Source organism: Protopterus annectens, chromosome 7.part0 (genome assembly GCF_019279795.1).
Source record: "Protopterus annectens isolate FY-2018-M chromosome 7.part0, PAN1.0, whole genome shotgun sequence".
In the NCBI taxonomy this organism is placed as follows: domain Eukaryota; kingdom Metazoa; phylum Chordata; order Ceratodontiformes; family Protopteridae; genus Protopterus; species Protopterus annectens.
The window spans coordinates 307,599,584-307,622,088 of NC_056739.1; the positions used below are offsets into that span (position 1 = coordinate 307,599,584).

At 42.7% G+C, this 22,505-nt stretch overlaps 1 protein-coding gene across 5 annotated transcripts in view; it reads right to left on the reverse strand.

Moving 5' to 3' along the window:
• Positions 1-22,505, reverse strand: part of SLC41A1 (solute carrier family 41 member 1) — a 410,973-nt gene that overhangs the window by 120,132 nt on the left and 268,336 nt on the right. For all 5 annotated transcript variants that reach the window (XM_044076832.1, XM_044076833.1, XM_044076834.1 and 2 more), the window contains exon 8: positions 17,278-17,357. In XM_044076832.1, coding sequence (XP_043932767.1) covers positions 17,278-17,357 — 80 coding nt within the window. The remainder of the gene's footprint in view (positions 1-17,277; positions 17,358-22,505) is intronic.

Genomic DNA, 22,505 nt, shown 5'->3' on the forward strand with positions numbered 1-22,505 from the left:
GATTGCATGCAAGGTAGTACACCATACAGCATCCACAGATATTCACTTTAATGAGCACCAAAACTACAAACATGTTCCAAGAAAAGGCCATACTAGTCCAGATGCAGCCAAAACTATACTTTTTCATGTCATTTCACAGTCTGAGAAATTAATTTTGCTGGGGATTTACTCTTTTGCTAGAAATTCATTACACCTGTACATTCTACAAACAGATCAATTCCAAGTCACTATACATGGTCTAGATAAACTGTTCAGTCTGGACATTCCAAAATGAACTTTACATAACAATCAGTGCTACAGTAGGACCTTGTGGAGGGGTTAAGGACTTTAGACCCTTACAATCCACAATTGACATTTAATGCTAGTCTTCCGGGTGGAAGGGTGGAAGGATAGAAGATTATCACCTTATTTTAGGCCATACTTTCAAGAAAGCTGAATGTACTTAAGAAAAAAAAAAAGCCACTCTTTGGCAAATACAGGGCTTAATTTGCAAAGCACACACCAGTAGATGGGCGACAGACTAACCCAAATTCCAGAAACAACCTAGACAGCTCCACCAACATTAGAATAATGATCTGAAATATGAAAGATCTGGGTTTGGCATTTGCTGATTAACATCAAGTAATTATTTTTACTCTATTCATTTTTATTTAGTTACAGATTTCCCTTCAAAAGGCATATTCTGTACAGCTAAACTGTCACTGTATGGTGTGCTTTACTTCTCCACACAGTAAAGGAAAAGTTATTTATCCAATAGTCTTACAAAAGAGGTTTCTTCACAGGAACTTCAACTTTTTATACACTCTTGTAAAAGTTTAACACAAGATTATGTTGCATAACTGCTAATAGTTTCGAAGTTCTCTTGTCATCAGGGCTGTGCTAGTGTGTAATGCAATATTAAAAGGCTAGTCTTATGTTTTTATCTGTACTGGAAATGGTTAAACGTTTGGGGAAAATTGAACTCTGCCTGCTGCATAAAAAGAAAGCAAAAATAATAATCAGTGCTAAGCTGTCATTTCTAACATTTTGTAAAGCTTGTTTTTTGATATTTCCTTCATTAAAATCTTGTGTATACATCTGTTATGAGCTTCATCTCTGCTCAGTCTATACCCTTAGACATACACACTGTACTGTGTTGTGCTGTTAGTTCCACCTTAATCACTTTATAATAAACTGGTTTGCTATTTTTATTGCTACAGCAATGCTTTAGCATTTTTCAAGCTACTTCCTGGCAAGTCTGCATAAATTTGTTCCACAAAAGGCTCTCTTTCTTGGCATTTCCTGTAATGCTTCCCTATAAATACAGGTTTTGGTTCATAGATGTATACAAGGCTAACAACCACTGTGGCCTTTATAAGAACAGCCATGCAACCCAAACGGGATGCACAATTAGATGTATATGCATGGTGATTTACTGGCCTATACAAGCCTAGCCAAAAAGGTACCCTGGCTTTCACCACCCAAGAAAATTATTTTCCTGTGCCCCTGTCAAGCAGAGCCACAGAAGTGATCCCTGGGGTGACTTTCCCATTTTCCATCCAATCAAGATTTTTCTTTAAGAGTGCTAATGAGGACCTTTGTTTGATATACATAGGTAATTTGTTCCAGAGTACGGGAAGTCTCTGGGACAGGAATCTATCCCTCCAGCATGCTCTGTTTATTGTGGTGACAAGGTTTAGGTCCCTAGAGCATGTAGCTCGGACGGATTGAGATTTCTTTAACTGGAGCATGTCCAACAGTTCTGGGTTTGACATAGCTTTGTATGTTAGGCAGAGATCGCCTCAGAGTAGGAAATATGTGACTGAGTAAAGCTGGAGTTTTTTTGAGACATCTGTTTGAGGCCAGTAATCCTTTTTGTGAGGTATTTCTGCGGCCCTTCCAGTTGTAGATATCTTGTGAGGTACATACCAAAAAGGGGCACTGTACTCTAATGGGTCTAATGAGTGATGAGTAGAGGGGAACAATTGCCTGTTTTCCTGGATGAAGTACCTTTTGTGATGGTGTGCCAGGTAGAATTTCCGGACTACTGTGGCAATGTGATTATCAGGAGAGAGACTACTATCCACCTGTGTCCCAAGGTCTTTTATCACACTTTCGGTGTTAACTGGACTACCACCTATGTTTGGTATCGAGTTAGAGTCCATGGGAATTTGACACCAGGTATCTGTCTCAGTAGAATGTCCACATAGTTAGGAGCATTAGCCAAAGACATTCTGTATTGGCCGGTACTTCAGAGAAATAGATAAACAGTAGAGGACCCAGGACTGAAACCTGTGTTACTCTACTTGTCACTGGTCTGAAGTCAGATTTGGAGTCTGCTACTTTCACAGTGTGGGTTCTGTCAGTGAGCCAGTTGGCAACCCATCCTGTGGCATAGGGATTTATACCTAGTTTAGTGAGTTTATAATTCCAGAGTTGGGGATGAAGTTAAAAGCCTTGGCAAGATCTAGATAGGCTGTGTGAACCACCTCATCCTCATCTATGGCTTTGGCGACTGCTTCAGAGAAGTCTCAGGTTTAGGAGACATGATCTACCGTTTACAAACCCGAACTGGGTGGGGTCCAGAGTTTGGAGATTACCAATGTCTTTGTTTATAAGTTCCATGAGGATACGTTCCATGGCCTTGCAGACCAGACTCCTCAGGCTAATGGGGCGGTAGCTCCCAGGGTCCATGATGGATCCCCCTTTGTGGAGTGGGATAACAGTCACTGTGCGCCATTCAGTGGACACAAAGCCAGAGGTCAGGTTATGACTGAACATGGTACTTAGGTGGGGTGCCAGTTTGTCCTGTAGTTCGTGTAGAATGCAGCCTGGGAAGTTGTCAAGATCCCATGGATGCTTGTTTTTGGCTTTGGAGAGTGTGGTTTTTACCTGTGCAGCCATGATTACAGGAACTTTGCATTCTTCCAGTATAGAGATGGGACCTTGAGAGGGTGAGAGGGGGAGAGGGGGATAAAGTCAGCACTGAACCCATATGCCAGGATGTTGGCAGCATCAGCTGGTTCTGTATATTTAGTGCCATTGTGCTGCAACTCGGAGCAGATCTGAGTGTTGCCATTGAGATTCTTGACATGGCTATAGAATGCTTTGTGGTGGTTTTTAGAAAATGTGGCAATTTTGTTTTCGTAACTAGCTTTGCAGGATTTTATGAGTAATCTCAGCTTCTTACTGAGGGTGATCAGGGAGTTCCTCTAATCATGGGATTTTACTCTTTTTTGCAGCAGTTTCTTCTGTTGTAAAGTTTATGGCAGGGGACCACCAGATTGGCTTCTTTTTTTGGAGGATAGCATCATAGTTCCATTAGGGATAGCACGATCCATGCATTTGTGTAAGTGCTTATAAAGTGCATCTGTGTAGGATTCAGCAGTCGTACCTTTACTGTCCATCTGCATGGGTGTCGTGAAGTTTGCCACTTCTGTCTTAAGCGTGAAGTTGGCTTTGGAGAGATTTTTTTAAGGTGGTTTCCCTAATGGGGGTGGGGGTGGGATGTGGATGTCCAAGGTGATTAGCTTGTGGTCGGATCTGACCAACGAGGAACTGAACTCTGGTGTGGAATACCAGTCGCCCATGTTGGTAATGACTAGGTCTAGGATATTGCTGCCCCTGGCAGGGGTGTGGGTAAGTTGATCCAAGGCGTTGCAAAAAAGAGTTGGTACATGAGTAGTTTCCCCCCAGTTAATGGTGGGGTAGTTGAAGTCTCCCATTACTAGGGTGTTAGGTTGTACCCTAATATTTTCCAGTGCATCAGAAAATGAGTGGGAATCCTGGGGCATGGTGGGGGATCTGTAGCAAGCTACAATCTGGATTGCGGTCTTGCCCAGAGAGTTAGATGCACTTGGATAATCTGATGCATTATGCTGAGCAACTAGCCTGGAGGTGTGGCTATCCTTAATGAATATGGACATTCCTCCGCCTTTAGTGTTTCGGTCCAGGTTAGGTGGCCAAAAGGAGTGGTATAAATTATAGCCTGGTAATGCAGGGGTGCTCTCTGGAGTCTTGCATATGTCGATGTTCTCCATTTTAAGAAGTGCCTCGAGTGAGTGCATTTTGAGGTTTAGACTTCTAGCATTGGAGTAGAAAGAGCAGCGGGCCCAGCACAGAGCCTTTGGTGACTCCACTGGTGATCAGGCTCTGCAGATGTTTCCTAAGCAGTCCTAACCGAGTCATATCTATGAAACGGCTAGCTATCCAGAGAGTCATAAAAGGGGTTTACGCCTAGTTTCTCAAGCTTGTTAACAATGCCCAAGTGTGCTACTGTATCATATGCTTTAGCCAGATCTAGGGAGGCAGTGCGCACTGCTTTCCTCTCATTCATTGCCTTGGTGAGCTTTGCAAAGAAGTCCATCAGGTTCAGTAGGCATAACCTTCCTTTGACAAAACCAAACTGGGATGGGATCCAGTATCGGAGTCCTCGTTAATTTCCATAATTCTTTCCATAGCTTTGCAAACAAGACTAGTCAGACTAATGAGCCTGTAGTTTTTCAGGATCTGTTGAGGGTCCTCCCTTATGAAGGGGCGTGTGACTGTTCTCATGGTACAAAGAATGTTTTAAGACTATAGTTAAAAAAAAAAAAAAAAAAAAAAAAAAAGGACCAAGGGTCCTAGGTCATATTTCAGACTGTTCAGAAGGGATCACAGGATGTTATTGGGTCCCCACTAAGGTTGTGCTCTTGGTTTTAGTGAGCACAGCCAGTACATGCTCCCTAGTTACAGTTGGAGGGGGTTTTAGGTTATTTCCTGGGGGTGATGGGGAGTAAAGTTGGGAATGAATCTGTCCCCTAAAAGTTTCACAATATCACCAGGCTTAATGAATGCATCACCATAACCACCAGTTCATCACACTGCTATGTGCCGACCTTGAGTTTTCTGAAATAGCGAGAGACGACCCTATCTGTCACTTGGGAGGTTAACTTAAATTTAGAGCTGGCTTTGACTTAATTAACCCTTTCAGTTGCCTATTTAGTTTGAGCAAATTTTTGTCTTTACTGGAATTACCCATTCCGATTTTTGCCATATATAAAATTTTCCTTTTGGTGTACATCCAGTTTAATTTGGGTTGCCACCAGGGCAGTTTGCTTCTTGGTTTAGTTCCAGTCTTACTTCTGGCACTTACAGCAACCTCTATACAGCCACTGACATGGTTGTACAGAGTTTCTAACAGCAGTTCAGCATAGGCTGCTATGTTCTCAGGGTTTGGAGGGACAAGGAGTTTTAACAAACCATTAAAGAAAGGTAGTCTGCCTTGGAATAATTTTCAACTACTGATTTTTACTGGAGTTAGTGTCGATTTTTATTCCGAAGGACACAGCTTTATGGTCGTACCTTACCACAGAGGAAAAGGCATGGGGGTGCTGGAATCTCATATACTTGGGAGTATAAGGTCTAATATGCTGGAGCATCTTGTGGCCATTTTCATTATTTGATTAAGGGTGTTTGCATTTACGAAGTCCAGGAATCGCTGAGCCTGTAGGATTAAGTCTATACAGGGGCAATTCTCCCATGAGTAGGGTGTAGGTTGGGTGGCAAGCATCTGCAGTAGGTCAAAGTATGCACTGCAAGCTTCTTGGGACATGGAAGGTGACCTATAGCTGGCTAGGATATAGAATGTGATTTTGTCTTTGGTGATCTGCAAGTGGAACTCCAGTGTGTCATCCTGTTTAACTAGTCTATAGGTATGTGTCTTACTGATGTATATCAAGACACCTCCACCTTTATTGGTACAGCTACTAGTCAAAGTGTGGGAAGCAATGAAACCTTGCATTTCCAGGGTACTCTCTGCCAGGTTTCTGTAATTGCCGAACTGTCTACAAGAGTGTGAGGAGGAGGGCTTGAATGGAAACATATTTTTTAGGCTTCTGACACTGAGCAGTAATATGTCGAGGTTCAGTTGAGTGGATTTTGCTGCTTAAGTTTGTCAATTTACATTTCCTAAAAAAGGCACTATGTGGTGGATAAAGTTTTACCCACTACCTGAAAGCCTAGAAGGGACAGGTACAGAGCATTGTGGTCTATTAAACATGTCCCCCCAAGATGACAAATATGGGATCCCCTTAGAATGCCGCAAGGCAACCAACTGTTAAAATCAATCATCTTCTGCATAACGTGGCATCTTCGATGATGGCAATATGCTGCTCAATGCTTGGCTCATACCAGCCAGAGAGACTGACTGAAAGCTCTCAGTTTCTCTTCATACAGTCCAGCGAGTTTCAGGTCATCACAAATAGACTATGATCGGATCATACTGGTACCAGCCATGTAATAATCTGTGTGCACGCGAGTGCTTTGGCAGATCCTAGCTTGAGATAAGCAACCAACAGTTATCTTCTTGTCCAGCCTGATTAGTGGAGCATCAGTGTCTACCCTGGAGTCCCCTAGGATTAGAGCTCTTGTAAGTGTGCATGTTTGCCTTAGGGGGCCTAGTGTTTGGGGTTCCATCATGGTGTTTTTACACAGTACCTTTGGGATTACTGAAGCATAGCTTTCACAAAGGGCGGTGTATGTGATTTGTGGTTTAGAAGTTTGCTTTAAGTGCATAAGCATACAGTAGTCTGTGTGTACTGTGAGGCGGGTGTTGTGTCCTTGGTTTCAACAATGTCAAGTGCACTTGTATGTGAAAAGTTTAGCCTTCAGTGTCATTGTGCAAGTACATTACTCACATATTGTGTCAGTTTGTTTAAGGATTAAGTGGTTGTCAGTAAACATAAGGCAATTGCTACATTACACCTCAAGTTGCCCATATTCACCAAGCTAGCTACAGAGAAGTCAGGAAATTGCATAGCCATGATGTCCAGTCATTTTAGTTGAATTTTCTTACAGGCATGTATTCTTACATGAATTTAACAAGTAACACAATACAAAATCCTATAGTCTTTAAAATTTCAAGCAACGAAAGTGGATAAAATAATCGTGCAGAACATTTCCTAGGGGTTGCAGTGCACAGTATCAAAAGCCGGCTGTATTTCCTAGATAAGGGACCAGATTCCCAAAGGAGTTGCTCTCACGGCAAGTCTGCCCATATTCCGAAAAACTTGCACTGAAGTCCTTACAGTGAGCATGGCCCCTCTATAAATATGCTTACCACAGGGGATTACTTTCCAAAATACCTGCTTTCAGTTTAAGTGACCACTTACACTGAAACCAAAGTCTTTCGGAATCGGGCCCAAGGTTTTGCAGATCTTTATTAAGATGAATGAGTGCTACTATGTAAAAGTGCACAATGTATTCTGCTACATTATGTTTTTTTTTTTTTTTTTTTAATCAGTTTTTCACTCAGCTACTGTAAAACTTTTCTGCATATTGCTTCAAGTGTTCCACAGTTGTTCGGCTTCATACCGTTTGCAGATTTTCTTTCAATCCCTTCAGACTGCTGTCCCAGGTTCTTGTCAGCCAGAGGTTATAAAATACTTCCCAATTACTTCAGATTACTGTTCCTGGTATTAGTAAGACTTCCCTCCAATTACTTCAGATAGTGGTTTGCTTCAGAAGCAGTCCTTTTTAGGATCTCTGTCACATTCCCACCAAAAGGGCATCTATCTATCCCAGCAGAGTGCTGCCCCCCTGACATCTCAGATGCTCAGGTAAGAGCCGCCCTCTCCAAAGCAAAAAACACAGCATCAATGGGACCAGACGGTGTCCTGGGCTGTGTCCTACATGAACTCCAAGAAGAGCTAAACCCAAACATAAAACTACTGTTCAATCTCAGCCTTACTACAGGATATGTACCCAAAGAGTGGCGTACAGCAACAGTGGTCCCTCTCCACAAAGCTGGTGCCTCAATGGATCCTGGAAACATCGCCCCATAAGCCTGACTAGCTTGGTCTGCAAAGCTATAGAAAGGATCATCATGGACCTCAAAGATATTGGGGACCTACAGACACTGGATCCCACCCAGTTCGGCTTTGTTAAGGGCAGATCCTGCCTTCTGGTCGATTTCTTTGAAACAGTCACCAAGGCCATTGACTAGGGGAAGGTGGTCCACACAGCCTACCTGGACCTCGCAAAAGCCTTCGATACAACACCCCACTCGGGCATTATAGATAAGCTCACCAGCTTAAATATAAACCCCTATGTCACTAGATGGGTTGCAAACTGGCTCAAGGACAGAACCCACATGGTTAGAATTGCTGGAGCCATGTCAGACTCCAAACCAGTTACAAGTGGCATCCCAAAAGGCTCAGTCCTGGGACCTCTCTTGTTCGGTATATATTTCTCGGAGGTACAGGCCAACACAGAAAGACTGTGGCTGACCAAGTTCGCAGATGACTGCAAACTGGGCGCCATAATCAACTCTCCAGCAGACACAAGCATCCTCCAAAAGGTCCTCATAGAAACAGACAACTGGTGCCAGAGCCATGGCCTCAAGCTAAACGCCACAAAGTGTATAGTCATCCCCTTTGGCAAAAACAAAGTGCCCACAAATTACCACATAGGTGGTAATCCATTAAGTACAGAAGTAATTAGGGACCTGGGGACCCAAGTTGATAGCAATCTCTCATTTGACAACCACATGGCCAAAGTGGTTAGAAAAACATTTTATATAGCCCACCTAATCATGAAGGGCTTCACATCTAGATCAGGGGAGGTCATCATGCCTCTTTACTTATCCCTCATCAGGCCCATAATTTGAGTACAATGCCCCTTTTGGGATGTACCTTACCAGACACCTGCAGCAACTGGAAAGACCCCAAAAGTACCTCACCAAGAGGATCAAAGGGCTCAAACAGATGCCATATGCTGCCCGGTTAAAGAAACTCCAGCTCTACTCAGTGGCATACCGCCTGCTCAGGGGCGATCTGTGCCTGATGTATAAAGCCATGTCCAACCCGGAATTAATGGACATGCTGCACCTCAGAAAATAAATCCCATCGAGCCATTTGCTCGAGAGACTTGAACCTCAGCACTGAAATAAATAGGACATGCTGGAGGGACAGATTCATAACCCAGAGGCTCCCTTCACTCTGGAATAAAATCCCAGTCCAGGTTAGGCAAAGTCCCTCATTGACGTTCAAGAGGAATCTTGATGAGTGGATAGGAGATCGTAGGTTTACCCCGGGTATCACTTCTGTGTCACTGTTAGATAGAGGCACAGTATACTAACCTCGAAAAAGGGCATAGCAAAATTAATTTAAAATGGGTGGCGAAAGCCAAACACACTCTGGCTAGGCTTATAAATGCCCTAGGGCAGATAGGTTCATACTAGGCTATGAACCTATTCACAAACTTCTAGGTTTGCTCCTACTTACAGATTACGGTTTTGCCATTTGTTCTGGACTCCTGTAATATTTTAGAAGTTAGTGCTTCATATCTGGAGACAATGCAGTCTGAAGATTTTAAGTTTGTCCCATTTGCTTCTGCTACATGTAGTCTTCTTGGGCTGAAGCTTTGCAACTGACCTCTTGTTTGGTTTCCAATTTTACCCATTCATCAGGACATACTCCAGCCAAAGTCTTCTAATTTGATGTTTTGATCAAAGACTTGCAGTAGAATTGTTTTTTTCATCAGATCACTGTCATTTAATTCTTAGCTGATCAACTCCAGATAACTCTGAAAGTGGGCTGAGTGCAGTCCAAATATCTATTCCAACAGCGCCAAAAAAAAAAAAAAAAACCCTCTCCATCTTCCACCTTTGCTGAACGTAAGTGTTAGGGGCTCTTTCTACATACAAAGACCCATAACCCCATACTATACACAGTATATCCTTTAGCCACAAAGCAAGAAAAAGTACAGTTTTGTACCTACCATAAATGTAGATGTTCGAAGATCCACATTGCTGCAGTCCTAACACTTGGGTAGTCCGCTGTCCCAGTCGGCCCGAATACCAAAGTATAAGGCTGACGTCGGTCAAGGCGCATTTGTCTGACATCAGGACGTCAGGGTACAAATGCGCATGACCAACGTCATATCCTCAGTCTTTTCTTGCCCCAGATGTCAGAAGACCCTAAAAAGATAAGGCCAAAACCAAAAAACACCAAACACTCCTGTACCTAATATATATACAATATATACAAATTTACAAAAATAGAACCACACCCACACAACCACCCCTAAACACAGAGGGGAAGGAGGGAGGGTAAATTGGACTGCAGCAATGTGGATCTTCGAACATCTACATTTATGGTAGGTACAAAACTGTACTATGTTCTTCATCTCACATTGCTGCAGTCCAAACACTTGGGTAGAATCCCAAAGCAGAGGTAAGGGAGGATGGCTAAACTATAATGAAGCAGGAGCTGCCAAAATGCCCTGCAACACAGCAGTGGCAAAACCAGCCCTGGATTTAGAATAGAGAGGAAGGTGGTAATGCTTGGAGAAAGTATGCACTGAACTCCAAGTAGCTGCCTCCAAAATATCCTTAGTTGCCACCCCGCTTAGAAATGCTGTTGAAGTGGCAGTAGCCCTAGTGGAATGAGGCCTAATCCCAGCTGGAATCTCCTTGCCATGATGGGAATAACAGAATGCAATGCAAAACCCAATCCACTTAGATATAGTTTGTTTTGACACAGGCTTGCCCTGAGAACTCAAAGCAAAAGAAACAAACAACTGCTGAGACTGCCTAAAATCCCTAGTCCTGCTTAAATAATAATGCAACTGCCTGTGTACATCTAAAGTGTGCAAAATCTTTTCCCCTATTTTGGGGATCTGCATAAAAGTAGGCAAATGAATAGTTTGGTTTAAAGCCACACTAGAAACCACCTTAGGCATAAAGGAAGGATTAGTACGTAATGATACCCTATCCTTATGGAAAATCAAAAGGCTCAACCGCCATAAGGGCCTGCAATTCAGAAACCCTTCTTGCAGAAGTAATGGCCAACAAAAAGCAGTCTTCCATGACAAGTATTTCAATTCAGCAGTAGCCGAGGCTCAAAAGGTTGTAGAGTAAGTTTCTCCAACACAAAATTGAGGTCCCAAGCAGGAGTAGGAGCTCTACGTGGGGTCTTATATTCTTTGCCCCTCTAAGAAATTGCTTGAACAAAGGATGAGAAAACAATGGTGGGTCACAATCATAGTGAGCTGAAATTGCTGCAGCATGAATCTTAATGGAAGAGAAAGACAAACCTTTGTCCAATAACTCAGTAAGATATTGAAGAGCCACACTCAAATTAGGCTCAGAAACATCCAAATCCTTTGCTGCACTCCAAAATAAAAATCTCTTCCATTTTTCTGCATACACTTTACGTGTACTAGGTCTTCTGGCTTCCATAATCACATTCAAAACTTGTTGAGGAAGTTGAGACCTGCTGTGGCTCAAAACAGAATATGCCAGGCTGTTAGATGAAGAGAGTGAAGCTTGACATTGAGTAGATGACCGTCCCTCTGAGACAAAAGGTGTGGAATTAAAGGTAAAGGCCATGGAGGCTTCCTTACCAGATTCCTCAGTAATGGGTACCAGTGTTGCCGAGGCCAATCTGGAGCTATCAAAATCATCCTTGTCTTGTCTTGTCTGACCTTTAGGAGTACCTTTGGGAGGAGAGGCAGAGGTGGAAAGGCATACACGTGAAGATTTTCCCAACTGAACGAAAGAGCATCCACTTTCCAAGCTGTGTGATGAAACCTTTTTGTGCAAAACTTTGGCAGCTGGTGGTTTAGTGGAGAAGCGAACAGATCTATGTCTGGTGTTCCCCATGACACTGTCACATTTCGTAATACATGAAGATCCAGTTTCCACTCGTGGGGATCCATGATTTGCCTGCTTAACACATCTGCTAAGGAGTTCTGTGCTCCTGGCAGAAACCTTGCCTGAAGATTTAGCTGCAAGCTGAGCGCAGTCTCCCACAAAATCATTGCTTGCCTGCATAGTGGATAAGAATGTGTTCCCCCTTGCTTGTTGATGTACCACATGACAGTTGTGTTGTCTGTTAGAATCAACACCTGCCCTGGAAGAAGTAACTCCTTGAAAGCCAGTAATGCAAACTGGACTGCTAACATCTCCTTCATATTGATATGTAGATGCTGTAGTCTGGCAGGCCACTTGTCTTGTATCCACTTTCCATTCAGATGAGCTCCCCAAGCTATGTCTGAGGCATCTGTCGTTAGAATCGGACTCGCCTCTGGCCGGGTCACAGAGAGTCCCTTGTTTAGGTGACATTCCTGAGCCCACCACAAAAATTCCTTTTGAATGCAAGGTATTATTGGAATGACAGTGTCCAAATCCTGGCAGTGCTGTGTCCATACATTTTCAGATACCATTGCAGCTTCCTCATATGCAGTTTGGCATTGGGAAGCACCAGAATACAAGATGCCATGAACCCTAAGGCTTGAAGGACTGTCCTTGCAGTCAGCCCGGACTGAAGAGAAAGTTGATGGAAGTAAAGGGAAAGATTCTTTTGTTTGTCCGGGGTTAAAAAGGCCATCTGGGCTGCTGTATTCAGTCTCACACCCAGAAAGCACATGTCTTGAGAGGGTACTAGACTGGACTTTATTTCATTCACAGAATACCCCAGGCATCTTAGCACTGCTATCACATATTCCAGATGCTGAAGAAGCTCGTCCTTTTCTTGAGCCAGAATCAGACAGTCGTCCAAGTAAGGATAGATTTGTATTCCTTTTAGCCTGAAGAAAGCTACGACTGGAGCCAGAACTTTTGTGAATACTCTGGGCAGTAGATAAGCCAAAGGGCAATGCAGAGAACTGATAATGTGAATTTCCAGCTCGGAAACGCAGATACTTCCTGCAACTGAGTCTGATAGGTACATGAAGGTAAGCCTCCTTGAGATCTAAAGTTACCATCCAGTGATCTTTGCCCAGCAGAGGTAAAAGCTGTTGTAACGTCAACATTTTGAACTTGGGAATGTCCAGATAAGTGTTGAGGATAGACAAATCCAAAATTGGTCTCCATGTGTTCCCCTTTTTTGGTACTAGGAACAGGCGAGAATAAAATCCTAGGCCCCTTTCTGGCACAGGAACCGGCTGAATGGCCCCTATCTGGAGTAACAGAGAAATTTGCTTGTGAGCCTCTTTTCTTTGTATAGGAGGAATGTCTGGCATGCCTTTGAAAGGAGGCAAGGTATGGAAATAAAACCTGTAACCGTGGTGAACGATATCCAATACCCATCTGTCTTGGGTAATAACACTCCAATTTTCTTTTGAAAAGTGCCAGCCTTCCTCCCAAAGGTGCTGCCAGACGAGAAAGCTCTGGCAGCTGAAAAGGCAGGTCATTGGGTCTGCTTACGAAAGGACTGACCCCTGCCCTCACCAGAAGACTGGGCAGGTGAACTCCCTGTTCTAGGCCTAAAAGAACCTTGAGCTCTGCCCCTACCACGTCTAGATCTACCCCTAGACTGAGAATCATAAGAAGGATATGTCCACCCCTTAGTAGGCCAATTTCTACTAAACTTTGGAGGCTGAACCTGCAAAAAATCTTTAACAGTCTGCATAGACTTAGCCTTGTCCTCCATTTTCTTTAAAACTGCTTCCACAGGCGCACCAAATAACACATCAGATTGTAAAGGAGCATCTAAAATCCTTGTCTTTACATGTTCAGCTAAATTCTGATCCCTCAGCCAGGCGTGCCTCGAAGAACAGAACCAGTGGCTGCCACCCTCGAAGAGGCCTGTACAGCATCAAAACCACATTGCAAGGAATGCTTACCCACCTGTTCAGAAACATGAACTAAATCCTGCAACTCTTTACACTCAATACCTTCCGCCAGAGCATCTACCTTAGACTTCAATTGTGAAAGGAGATAATTTTGGTATTTCAACATGTGGAATTGGCAATTCAAAGCCCTCATGGCTAAAGTGGAAGAAGTATACACCTTCTTTCCCCATCTATCCAAGGCCCTTGCCTCTTTATCAGAAGGAGCAGGATTTTTAACAACAGAAGCCTTAACACCTTTAGGGCCCTGAGAAACAGTTTCTGGGTCTGCCCTAGGACTCTTAAAAAGATACTTATGAGCTTCAGGCACCCTATAATACCTATCCGGTTTAACTGGGGCAGGAGGCAAAGAATCAGGGTTCAGGGAAGCCTCTGCAAAAACATCCTCTACCACATCCAGAACAGGAGGTATAGCCAAAGGCCTATGCTGGGGTAGAAACAAAAATTCCCTAAGCCTTTTCCTGGAATCAGAGAAATCTTGACCTTCCCATTTAAAATGCTCCCTCATGGAATGAAGAGTCTCTGAAAAAGAAAAATCCTCAGGAGGAGAAGCCGAAGGAGTAGAATCATCTACATCAGAATCAGAATAAGGAGGATACTCCTGCAAGTCTTCAGCCGAAGACTCAGAAGCCTCCGAACACTGCTCAAAACTCTCAAGCTCAGGTTCCACCCTAGGCCTCTTATCAGGGGGGGGCATAGAACCTCTAATCATAGTAATCAAATCTTCTGCCATTTTAAGCATATGTTTCTTAGGCAGAGACCCTGAAGAACTAGGGGAGACCCCCACTGAAGTTAACCCTGGCCTACCTCTAGAAGAAGCCTTGGAAACAGAAGGGGAGGGCCTAACCACCTTAGGAAGGGAGGGGAGAACAGCTACCTGAGAAGCCCCTTCAGCCTGGCCTACCTCCTGAGAGGACACATCTTGTAACAGTAACGTCTCTCCCTGAGAATCCAAAGGAACTTCTGGTAGAACCACCGGCTCCACCGAGCCCTCTAAAGAACCGACGTCCGGGACAGAAGGTTCTTCCACCCTAGGCTTCGCTGCTTTGTCCTTGCGCTTTTTAGACGAAGCGGGCGGCGGGGCATCCGACGGCATGTTGGAATTACAACGATTCCCAAAACTAACCTGGCACAATCTAATCTTCTCTTAATAGTGCGTTTGTTAAATCTAGCACAAGAGCGACAGCCAACAACGTCGTGCTCAGGCCCTAAGCAAGGAATACACAAGGTATGGTAATCCCTATGAGGTATCTGTTTCCCACAAGAAATACAGTTATTCACTTTTTCTGACATCCGGTTAAATACTGAGGCAAGAAAAACCAAAATATTCCCAACGGGTACTTAGCCAACTTTGATTCGGTCTGAAACTCCGACTTCAGAAAATTTCAGAACGCCAACCTGCACTCGCAATACTGCTTCTGCATCGGACCATGCGGCAAAAAAGACTGAGGATATGACGTCGGTCATGCGCATTTGTACCCTGACGCCCTGATGTCAGACAAATGCGCCTTGACCGACGTCAGCCTTATACTTTGGTATTCGGGCCGACTGGGACAGCGGACTACCCAAGTGTTAGGACTGCAGCAATGTGAGATGAAGAACATCCTCAGCTGCTAACAGAATGTTTAATCAAGAGTCTGGGATGTCCTTTTTTTAGTTAAGCTAGTTTCTATGGTGCCAAGAGGTTGTTACTGTCTAGGTAAGTGATGACTAAGCAGGCCCTTAACTTCTCCCATTTTCAATCCCATTTACAGATGGCTGATCAGACTGCAAAGTGTCAACACCTCCTCTCCCTTCTTCAGCCCTTTCAGAGAAGGAAAACAGTTTTGCAGCTCCACGTTCCTTCTCTCATCAATAAACCATGAAGCAGTATAGGTACATTTTCAGATTCAGGTAACTAGCACAATACTCCTTGCAGAAGGAAGGAAGTAAATGCATTTTCTTAAAAGGAAGACGAGGTGGCAGACAAATGTTTTTCAGTTAAACTAAGCAAGGTCAATGCCATTTAAAATTGCTCTGGCTTTCCAATGCTGACAGATCCCACTCAATCAGTGCAGAAAATAACCATTTCAAATGCAGCTTAGGTTCTTCTTGCACAATAAGCAGCACACATCTTCTATAAATTCATCCCACAGTAACAACTGTTTTGTCTGAACCCTTCCTTCCAATTATATAGCCACAGAACAGAAATTTCCTTACACAATTTCTGGAAGGGATTCATTGACTAGTACTCGTACATGCACTTCCTTTTTGTTTTGGCAGTTTGGTGTGCTAAGCATTCAATAAGCATGAAAGCAACAGCATTTACAAAGCGTAAAACAGACCCGTTTCTTAAGAATGTTATCAGCATAGTGATGGGATAAAGTAACAGACAATCCTTACTGTGTGACATACACTGCCATGATGGCAACTGACCTACACTATGCTATATGTGGAGCAGGGTACCCCTTAGGGTCACTGGATGAAAACAGTCTGTGGCAGACAATAGAGCCAGATGAAGAAAAAAAATGAAAGGCCTTTGCTGGCTCATTTCTTGGTTGTGGGTTTATCAAGCCATGCTGCTACTGACGTGGTACCATCAATCCAAATGCAGACAAGTGCTGCAACTACAGCAGACTTGGATAAAAGCCCAAGTTGCAACTACATTGGATGATTGCATGACTAACATCCTCATCCTATAATGCAAACAGTTCATAGCTACTGCATCCCCCTAATTCTTTCAGAGAACAGTTTGAGAATGGAAGGATTGGTTAAGGGTTGATGGCATTAGGTTCAGCACTGCTGTGAAAGGGGAGGCACAGTTTTGAGTACCATATATAATGACTTAGTGAAGGAAAAGAACTTGCAGAGATTCCACCATTAAGGGGAAGAAAAAATATTAACATGGCTGCAAGATTGGGGATGAAAAAAAAACAGATGAACGGTTAAAAATACACTGGGTGGCAGAGTCATGCAACGGTTAACAATACTAATCCACAGTGCATAGGCCTACAGTTTGGTTTCTGACAGGGGGTCCTTTAAGAAGTCTTTCGATCTTCTACGTCTTTACGACATTCAGACAGGCACTTCTATATCCACCTACATCCAAAAGGCATGCTATAGGTAGCCTGATGCTCCTCCAAACTGGCAAGTGTGCCAGTGAAAGTGAGGGTCCTATAACAAACTAATCCTAGCCAAGATTAGTTACACTAACATTTACACAAGTACTGGGACAGATACCAGGCTTCCACAAAAATCTCTGAATTGGACTAAGTGGCTATTACAGAAAAAAAAAGTTCTGACAGCTGGTTTTTAGTGACTGCCAACTTTAATGACACGAAGTACACATTCTGATACTTCAGGATATTACAGAAACTGTCAGAGAGAGTACCACATATAAAAAAAAAAAAAAACCACCATACAAAAGGTGCTCCTTCTTACAGGCCTGAAAACACAAGCAGGGCTCCATTTTTTAAAACTGCAACTGCTGCTCATGGGTATCCCCCATGGGATCTGTAAAGAAAGAAGTTTTCCCAATTTCTAGTCTGTTGCTAATCCACCAAGGCCAAGTAAAACAGACACTCACAGCAGGACTGCCAGCAGATGACACTGTATAATGCAAACTGTAACCTGCACAACAATGAAAAACCTAAAACTGTAGCCAAATTTACATTAAGAGCAAAATAGACCAAAATGAGAGCTTACCGTTAATAACTGGTGTAAAAACAGCCATTCCAGCAAAATTGGGATCAGATACAGTTTTATCCAAGATCAGCCCACCTATGCTGAAACAGAAAAAAACGAGAGATCAAATTTCAATAATCAGAGTAGTAGACCAGTAACTTAAGCAAAAATAGCTTTTTACACAACAGTTTGTCTTGCCAAACCCTTGTGTTCTTCCTAATGGTAATCCTTCTGGCACAAACTGCTATAACCAGTCAATGACAGTGTGAAATCAGCACAATGGTAAAATGCATACTCATGCACAGTGGCAGGCAGGCTAGAAGATCCTGGTACAAGCTTACAGATCACTGCTAGGTGCAAACTTTCAGTTCAGGGTGAAAACCCAAAAGTATTACATCGAAAATGAAGCGTCCTTTAAAACACAAATTCACAGGTTTATCAGCCAGCTCTTCTTTTATTTGTTTGATGACTGGGAAAGTCTACCGGGCCATGAAGAGCCGGTTTTCAGTGCAGGTCCGGGGAGAAAAAGCTCCAAGAATAATAACACAGAATCTGCATGTTGCAAGATAAACATAATTGTTGAGAAAATATACAGTATGTTACATATAAAACATATAGTCACTGAACGTAGTAAGTTAGGCATACACTGAGCATTGAAAAGTAACAATACAAGTATTTGAAACAGTAATACATCATTAGTAGGGAATAGGTCACCCCATCGTATGGGAGAGATTATCCCAGGTGCAGTTGGAAATTTGACCTGGGGAGTCATGGTGCAAGTATTGGTATTGGGATATACAAGATGTATACAATGGAAAAAAATGAGATGGGGTTAGAGGGGAGGTTAAGTTGGAGTGCGACATGGCCATTTCCATTTGGAAGACAGATGACAGAACAAGGAGTGAAAGTCCCACATAATACAATCAGTGACTTGGATTCTTGTGATGCCAGGGAGCAACAAACTGCTTGGTAAGTGAATTCTCTGGTTTTAAAGAAAGCCTGACTCAGTGAGGAATCCACAGGTTATCAAGGACACTGAGCAGAGAGGAAACAAGGAAAAGCCTATACTGGAAAGAAATAAAAATAACAGCAGCAAGGGACGCAATTAGATGGGGCTAAAGTATGGCATATTTGTTTACACTGCATTACACCAAGTTCCAAAAGAGAAATTACATTTTTATTTACATTTATACACAAGCAGTAGTTACATTTATACATATACATTCTACAATTTTACAAAGGTGGAAGTTGAACAGAAAGCACACATGCAATTTGGTGGATTGTACAGGCAGCAGTTGTGTATAAAAACTTAGTAATTTCAGTAAGAGGTTGAGATTATATTTGAGAGGATTTAGATAGTACTGTACAGTGGAAAAAGTTTTAATCTTGTGATAAGCATCAGGGGTGTAGCCAGCATTTTAAAATTTGTACTCATTACTCCCAGACTACTGCCCCCACCAAACCACACCCACATCAACACAATGCTGTCTGGCAACTCCCTTCCAAATTGCTCCCCAAGCCATGCCCCCTTCACAAACGGTGCTCTCCGAACTTATCACTCACAGCTATATGCTGGGACGTCAATTACTTCCATAAAGAATTAGCATGGGCATATATTCCAAAAGTACATTTTCCTTTGGTGGAAAACCAAAAATCCTTCCCATTTAGACTCCGGCAGACCTCACCTCACTGGCAGCTGTACCACCATGTTATCTGAAGGAAATTAAGTCTGTCCCAAGTCAGGATGGATTTTACTTATTACTTTAATATACTAATAAATGAACAGGCGGTAGCTTAGTTGAACTTAAAAGATCCCATGGCACTTAAAATAGGAGAAAATATTTATTTTAAATGTTAAGAATCTCCAAAATGATGCCTGGCACTATGTAGAGCCAATACTAAATGATACTACATGCTCCCAGAGGACAAACTGAATTTGTAGATTGGTTGAGCTTCATCCCTTTCTTCCCTCCAATATTCTCAGATCGATCTCACACACACACACACACACACACACACACACACACACACACACACACACACACACACACACACACACACACACACACAGGTCTTTAGATTTTCCATGATCACGTGAAAGGCACCAAGGCCAGGAATACTGTCTATGGGACCGGATAACATACCAAGCTGCCTACTAGTCAGCCTAAAACAGGCCTCGTCAGACCTCTTTACAGGAGGATATTGAACATCAGCCTTATAACACGTTTTGTGCTAGATCTGGGTAATTACAGTCCCATGCATCTCACTAGTCACATCTCCATGGCAAGAATCATTATGGAACTAATACACAAGGATTTAGGTAATCTACATACTCTTGGCCCAGCCCACTTCAGATTTGTTAAGGCAGGTCCTGCCTACTTAAACATATTCAACTTCTTTGAAAAAGTCACTGAAACAATGGATGAGGCAGATCTGTGAGCACTGCATAGTTAGATTTCTCAAAGGCATTTAATTCCTTCCCACACTTTGGTATCTTAGATACTCCCTCATCTAAATGTTAACACCTATGTATTTTGTTAAATAGGAAATTAGTTCACAAACAGAACTCAGGAAGCAATTCACAAACGGAACTCGGGAAGCAATTCACAAACGGAACTCGGGAAGCAATTCACAAACGGAACTCGGGAAGCAATTCACAAACGGAACTCGGGAAGCAATTCACAAACGGAACTCGGGAAGCAATTCACAAACGGAACTCGGGAAGCAATTCACAAACGGAACTCGGGAAGCAATTCACAAACGGAACTCGGGAAGCAATTCACAAACGGAACTCAGGAAGCAATTCACAAACGGAACTCAGGAAGCAATTCACAAACGGAACTCAGGAAGTAAGGGTGGGTAGGTCTTCCTCCTCCAAAAAACATGCCACTAGCAGAGAACTCTTGGGTTCAGTCATTGGACCACTCCTCCTTGGCATTTTCTGAGGTCATAGTTAATGTTAGGGGTTTGTGGCTGGCCAAGTTTGCAGAGGATTGTAAAGTTGGTACCATCATGGATACCAAATTCCTACAAGAAGGCTGATTCCAAACTAACAGTCTGTGCCAAAACCATGGCCTAAAACTAAATGCTAAAAAGTGTATAATCATATCCTTTAGAAAGCATGACTCTACTTGTAACTATCACACAGACAATACATCCATAAAAATTGACCCTGCAGTTGGAGATCTTTGAATCAATGTCAGCAATAAACTGTCCCTTGCTCACCACATATCAACTATTTGTAAGGAAGTCCTTTTTCATCTCACAGCCTACATCTAAAAGGTATGGTGGTCAGGTCCAGGGACAATCATTCCTCTGTACTCAGCACTTATGCCAATCATTGAGTAAAATTCCCCTTTTGGTATATGCCCTTCCAAACATTTGTCACACCTCAAAATGAGCACAATGCTTCCTCCCTAAAAAATCAAGGGCCTAAATCAAACTACACAGACCATCTCAAAGCCTCATCTCTCTTTTACCTGTCTCAGACAAGCTACAGAGAGGGGACCTTTGTTTTACCTACAGAGCCTCAACAGACCCTATTCTATCAGACTACTACATATCTGCGAGTTCACTTGTGTTATAAAACACCGACTCAAGAGTCCTCAATCTTTTTTTGCAAAATTAAGATAACATGTTCTAGGTACGTGTAGGTATTACAAAAATGCCTCTTCTGTGGAAGAGTCTTCCACTCCACATAAAGCAAAGTACTTCTCATATCCTTTTCAAACATAGCTTGGGCAGATGGGTTGTTAAAAATTCACCCCAAGTAAAACACCACTCTCTTCTGGATAGGGGAACATGTAAATACCCAGTGGCGGATTTAGGCATGGGTGCAAGGGCGCGCACCAGCCCCTTTTTCAACTTTTTCTTGTTTGGAAATCAGGTGCATCTTTTCTGAAGAATCCCGTCACCAATGCACCAAATAAATCAGAGATGTGATTGGAGGTTGCAGTGAGATTATTATGAGATTATTTTTTTTAATTAACATTTATAACGGTCCTCCAACTGCATCTCCTCTTGTAATGTAGGTGCACTTGTGAGAGCTATCCGTAATCATTGTGTAAGCTGTCGGGAAGACTATCTTGTTCAGTTAAAATAACAATAGCAGCTGGACGAAACTATTGTTACGAGTGATCTGCTTTGAGGTAATGCGCTACTCTTTGGACTCTCATCTGACCCTGCCTACTGCCAGCTCAGTCATGGGAAGCTGCGTCCCAAAAAGATCCACCGCCTGCAGTGTTAAGGAGAGAGACAAAAGTTGTGTTTCGTCTAAATCAAATTTCTTTACTTACAGCCTTTGCACCCTACCCCAATGTTAAACTGAACTGCAGTTAAAATCCTGCCAGAATCCATAACCTCTGAAATAGCAAGTACCATATCGCTCTCCTTTTGGACAAGAGCACTGCCTTTTCATTTTTTTTCTACTGCGTCAACACCACTATAAGTCTGTCGTTTTAAGTTCAGTGGCAACATCAATATTACTGGGGTGGTTGAGACAATGCAATATACAGAATTTTTGGGCTCCTTTTTATAATCTCCCAGACAGTGGAAAAAAGGCAGGAAAACAACTTACTACTGTCGACAACTGCCATCAACTTACTAAGAACTATAGTCTACGAATAAATAGAGGACTTATACACACATTGCATTAGTTACTGTTCCAAGCACCCAAATCAGTACAAAACTAGACTGAATATTGTGCGTGTCTTTTACAAATATGCAGTAAGTATTGCCTCGTGTCATTTTAAGCGACTTCAGCAGCTTTAAAAGTTTTTATTCCAGAAGCGTGAACACTAACTTTTAAAGAATTAAACTGTCACATACTACTTAGATTCAATGCTTCAATTCCTGTTTCAGCTATATGGTTGCCATGGCAATCCCTGCCCTAATAAGGATATTGAGTGCCAAAGAACAAAAGGGAAGGGTGGAGAAAAGCAGTTGGAATGTGCGCTCTCAGGCTTGAGCCCCCTTGAGTCTAGTGAACTTTTTGACAACTCCCCCTTTTTGTTAAATCACATAACCTGAAGCCAGAAAAAAAAAATTCTGCTCATATGCAGAATGAGTTTACATCTGCAGTGGCAGTGTCTTCTCCTTTAAGGAGGACCATGCGTACGTCACACACTCATACCAGTCAATGAAAAAAAGAAAAAAAAATGTTTTTAGATTTGCAGTTATGAAACAAGGATATATGTTAGGGTTTAAGTCATGCCTTAGCTAGGTTTCATCCCCAGCACCAAATTCATGTT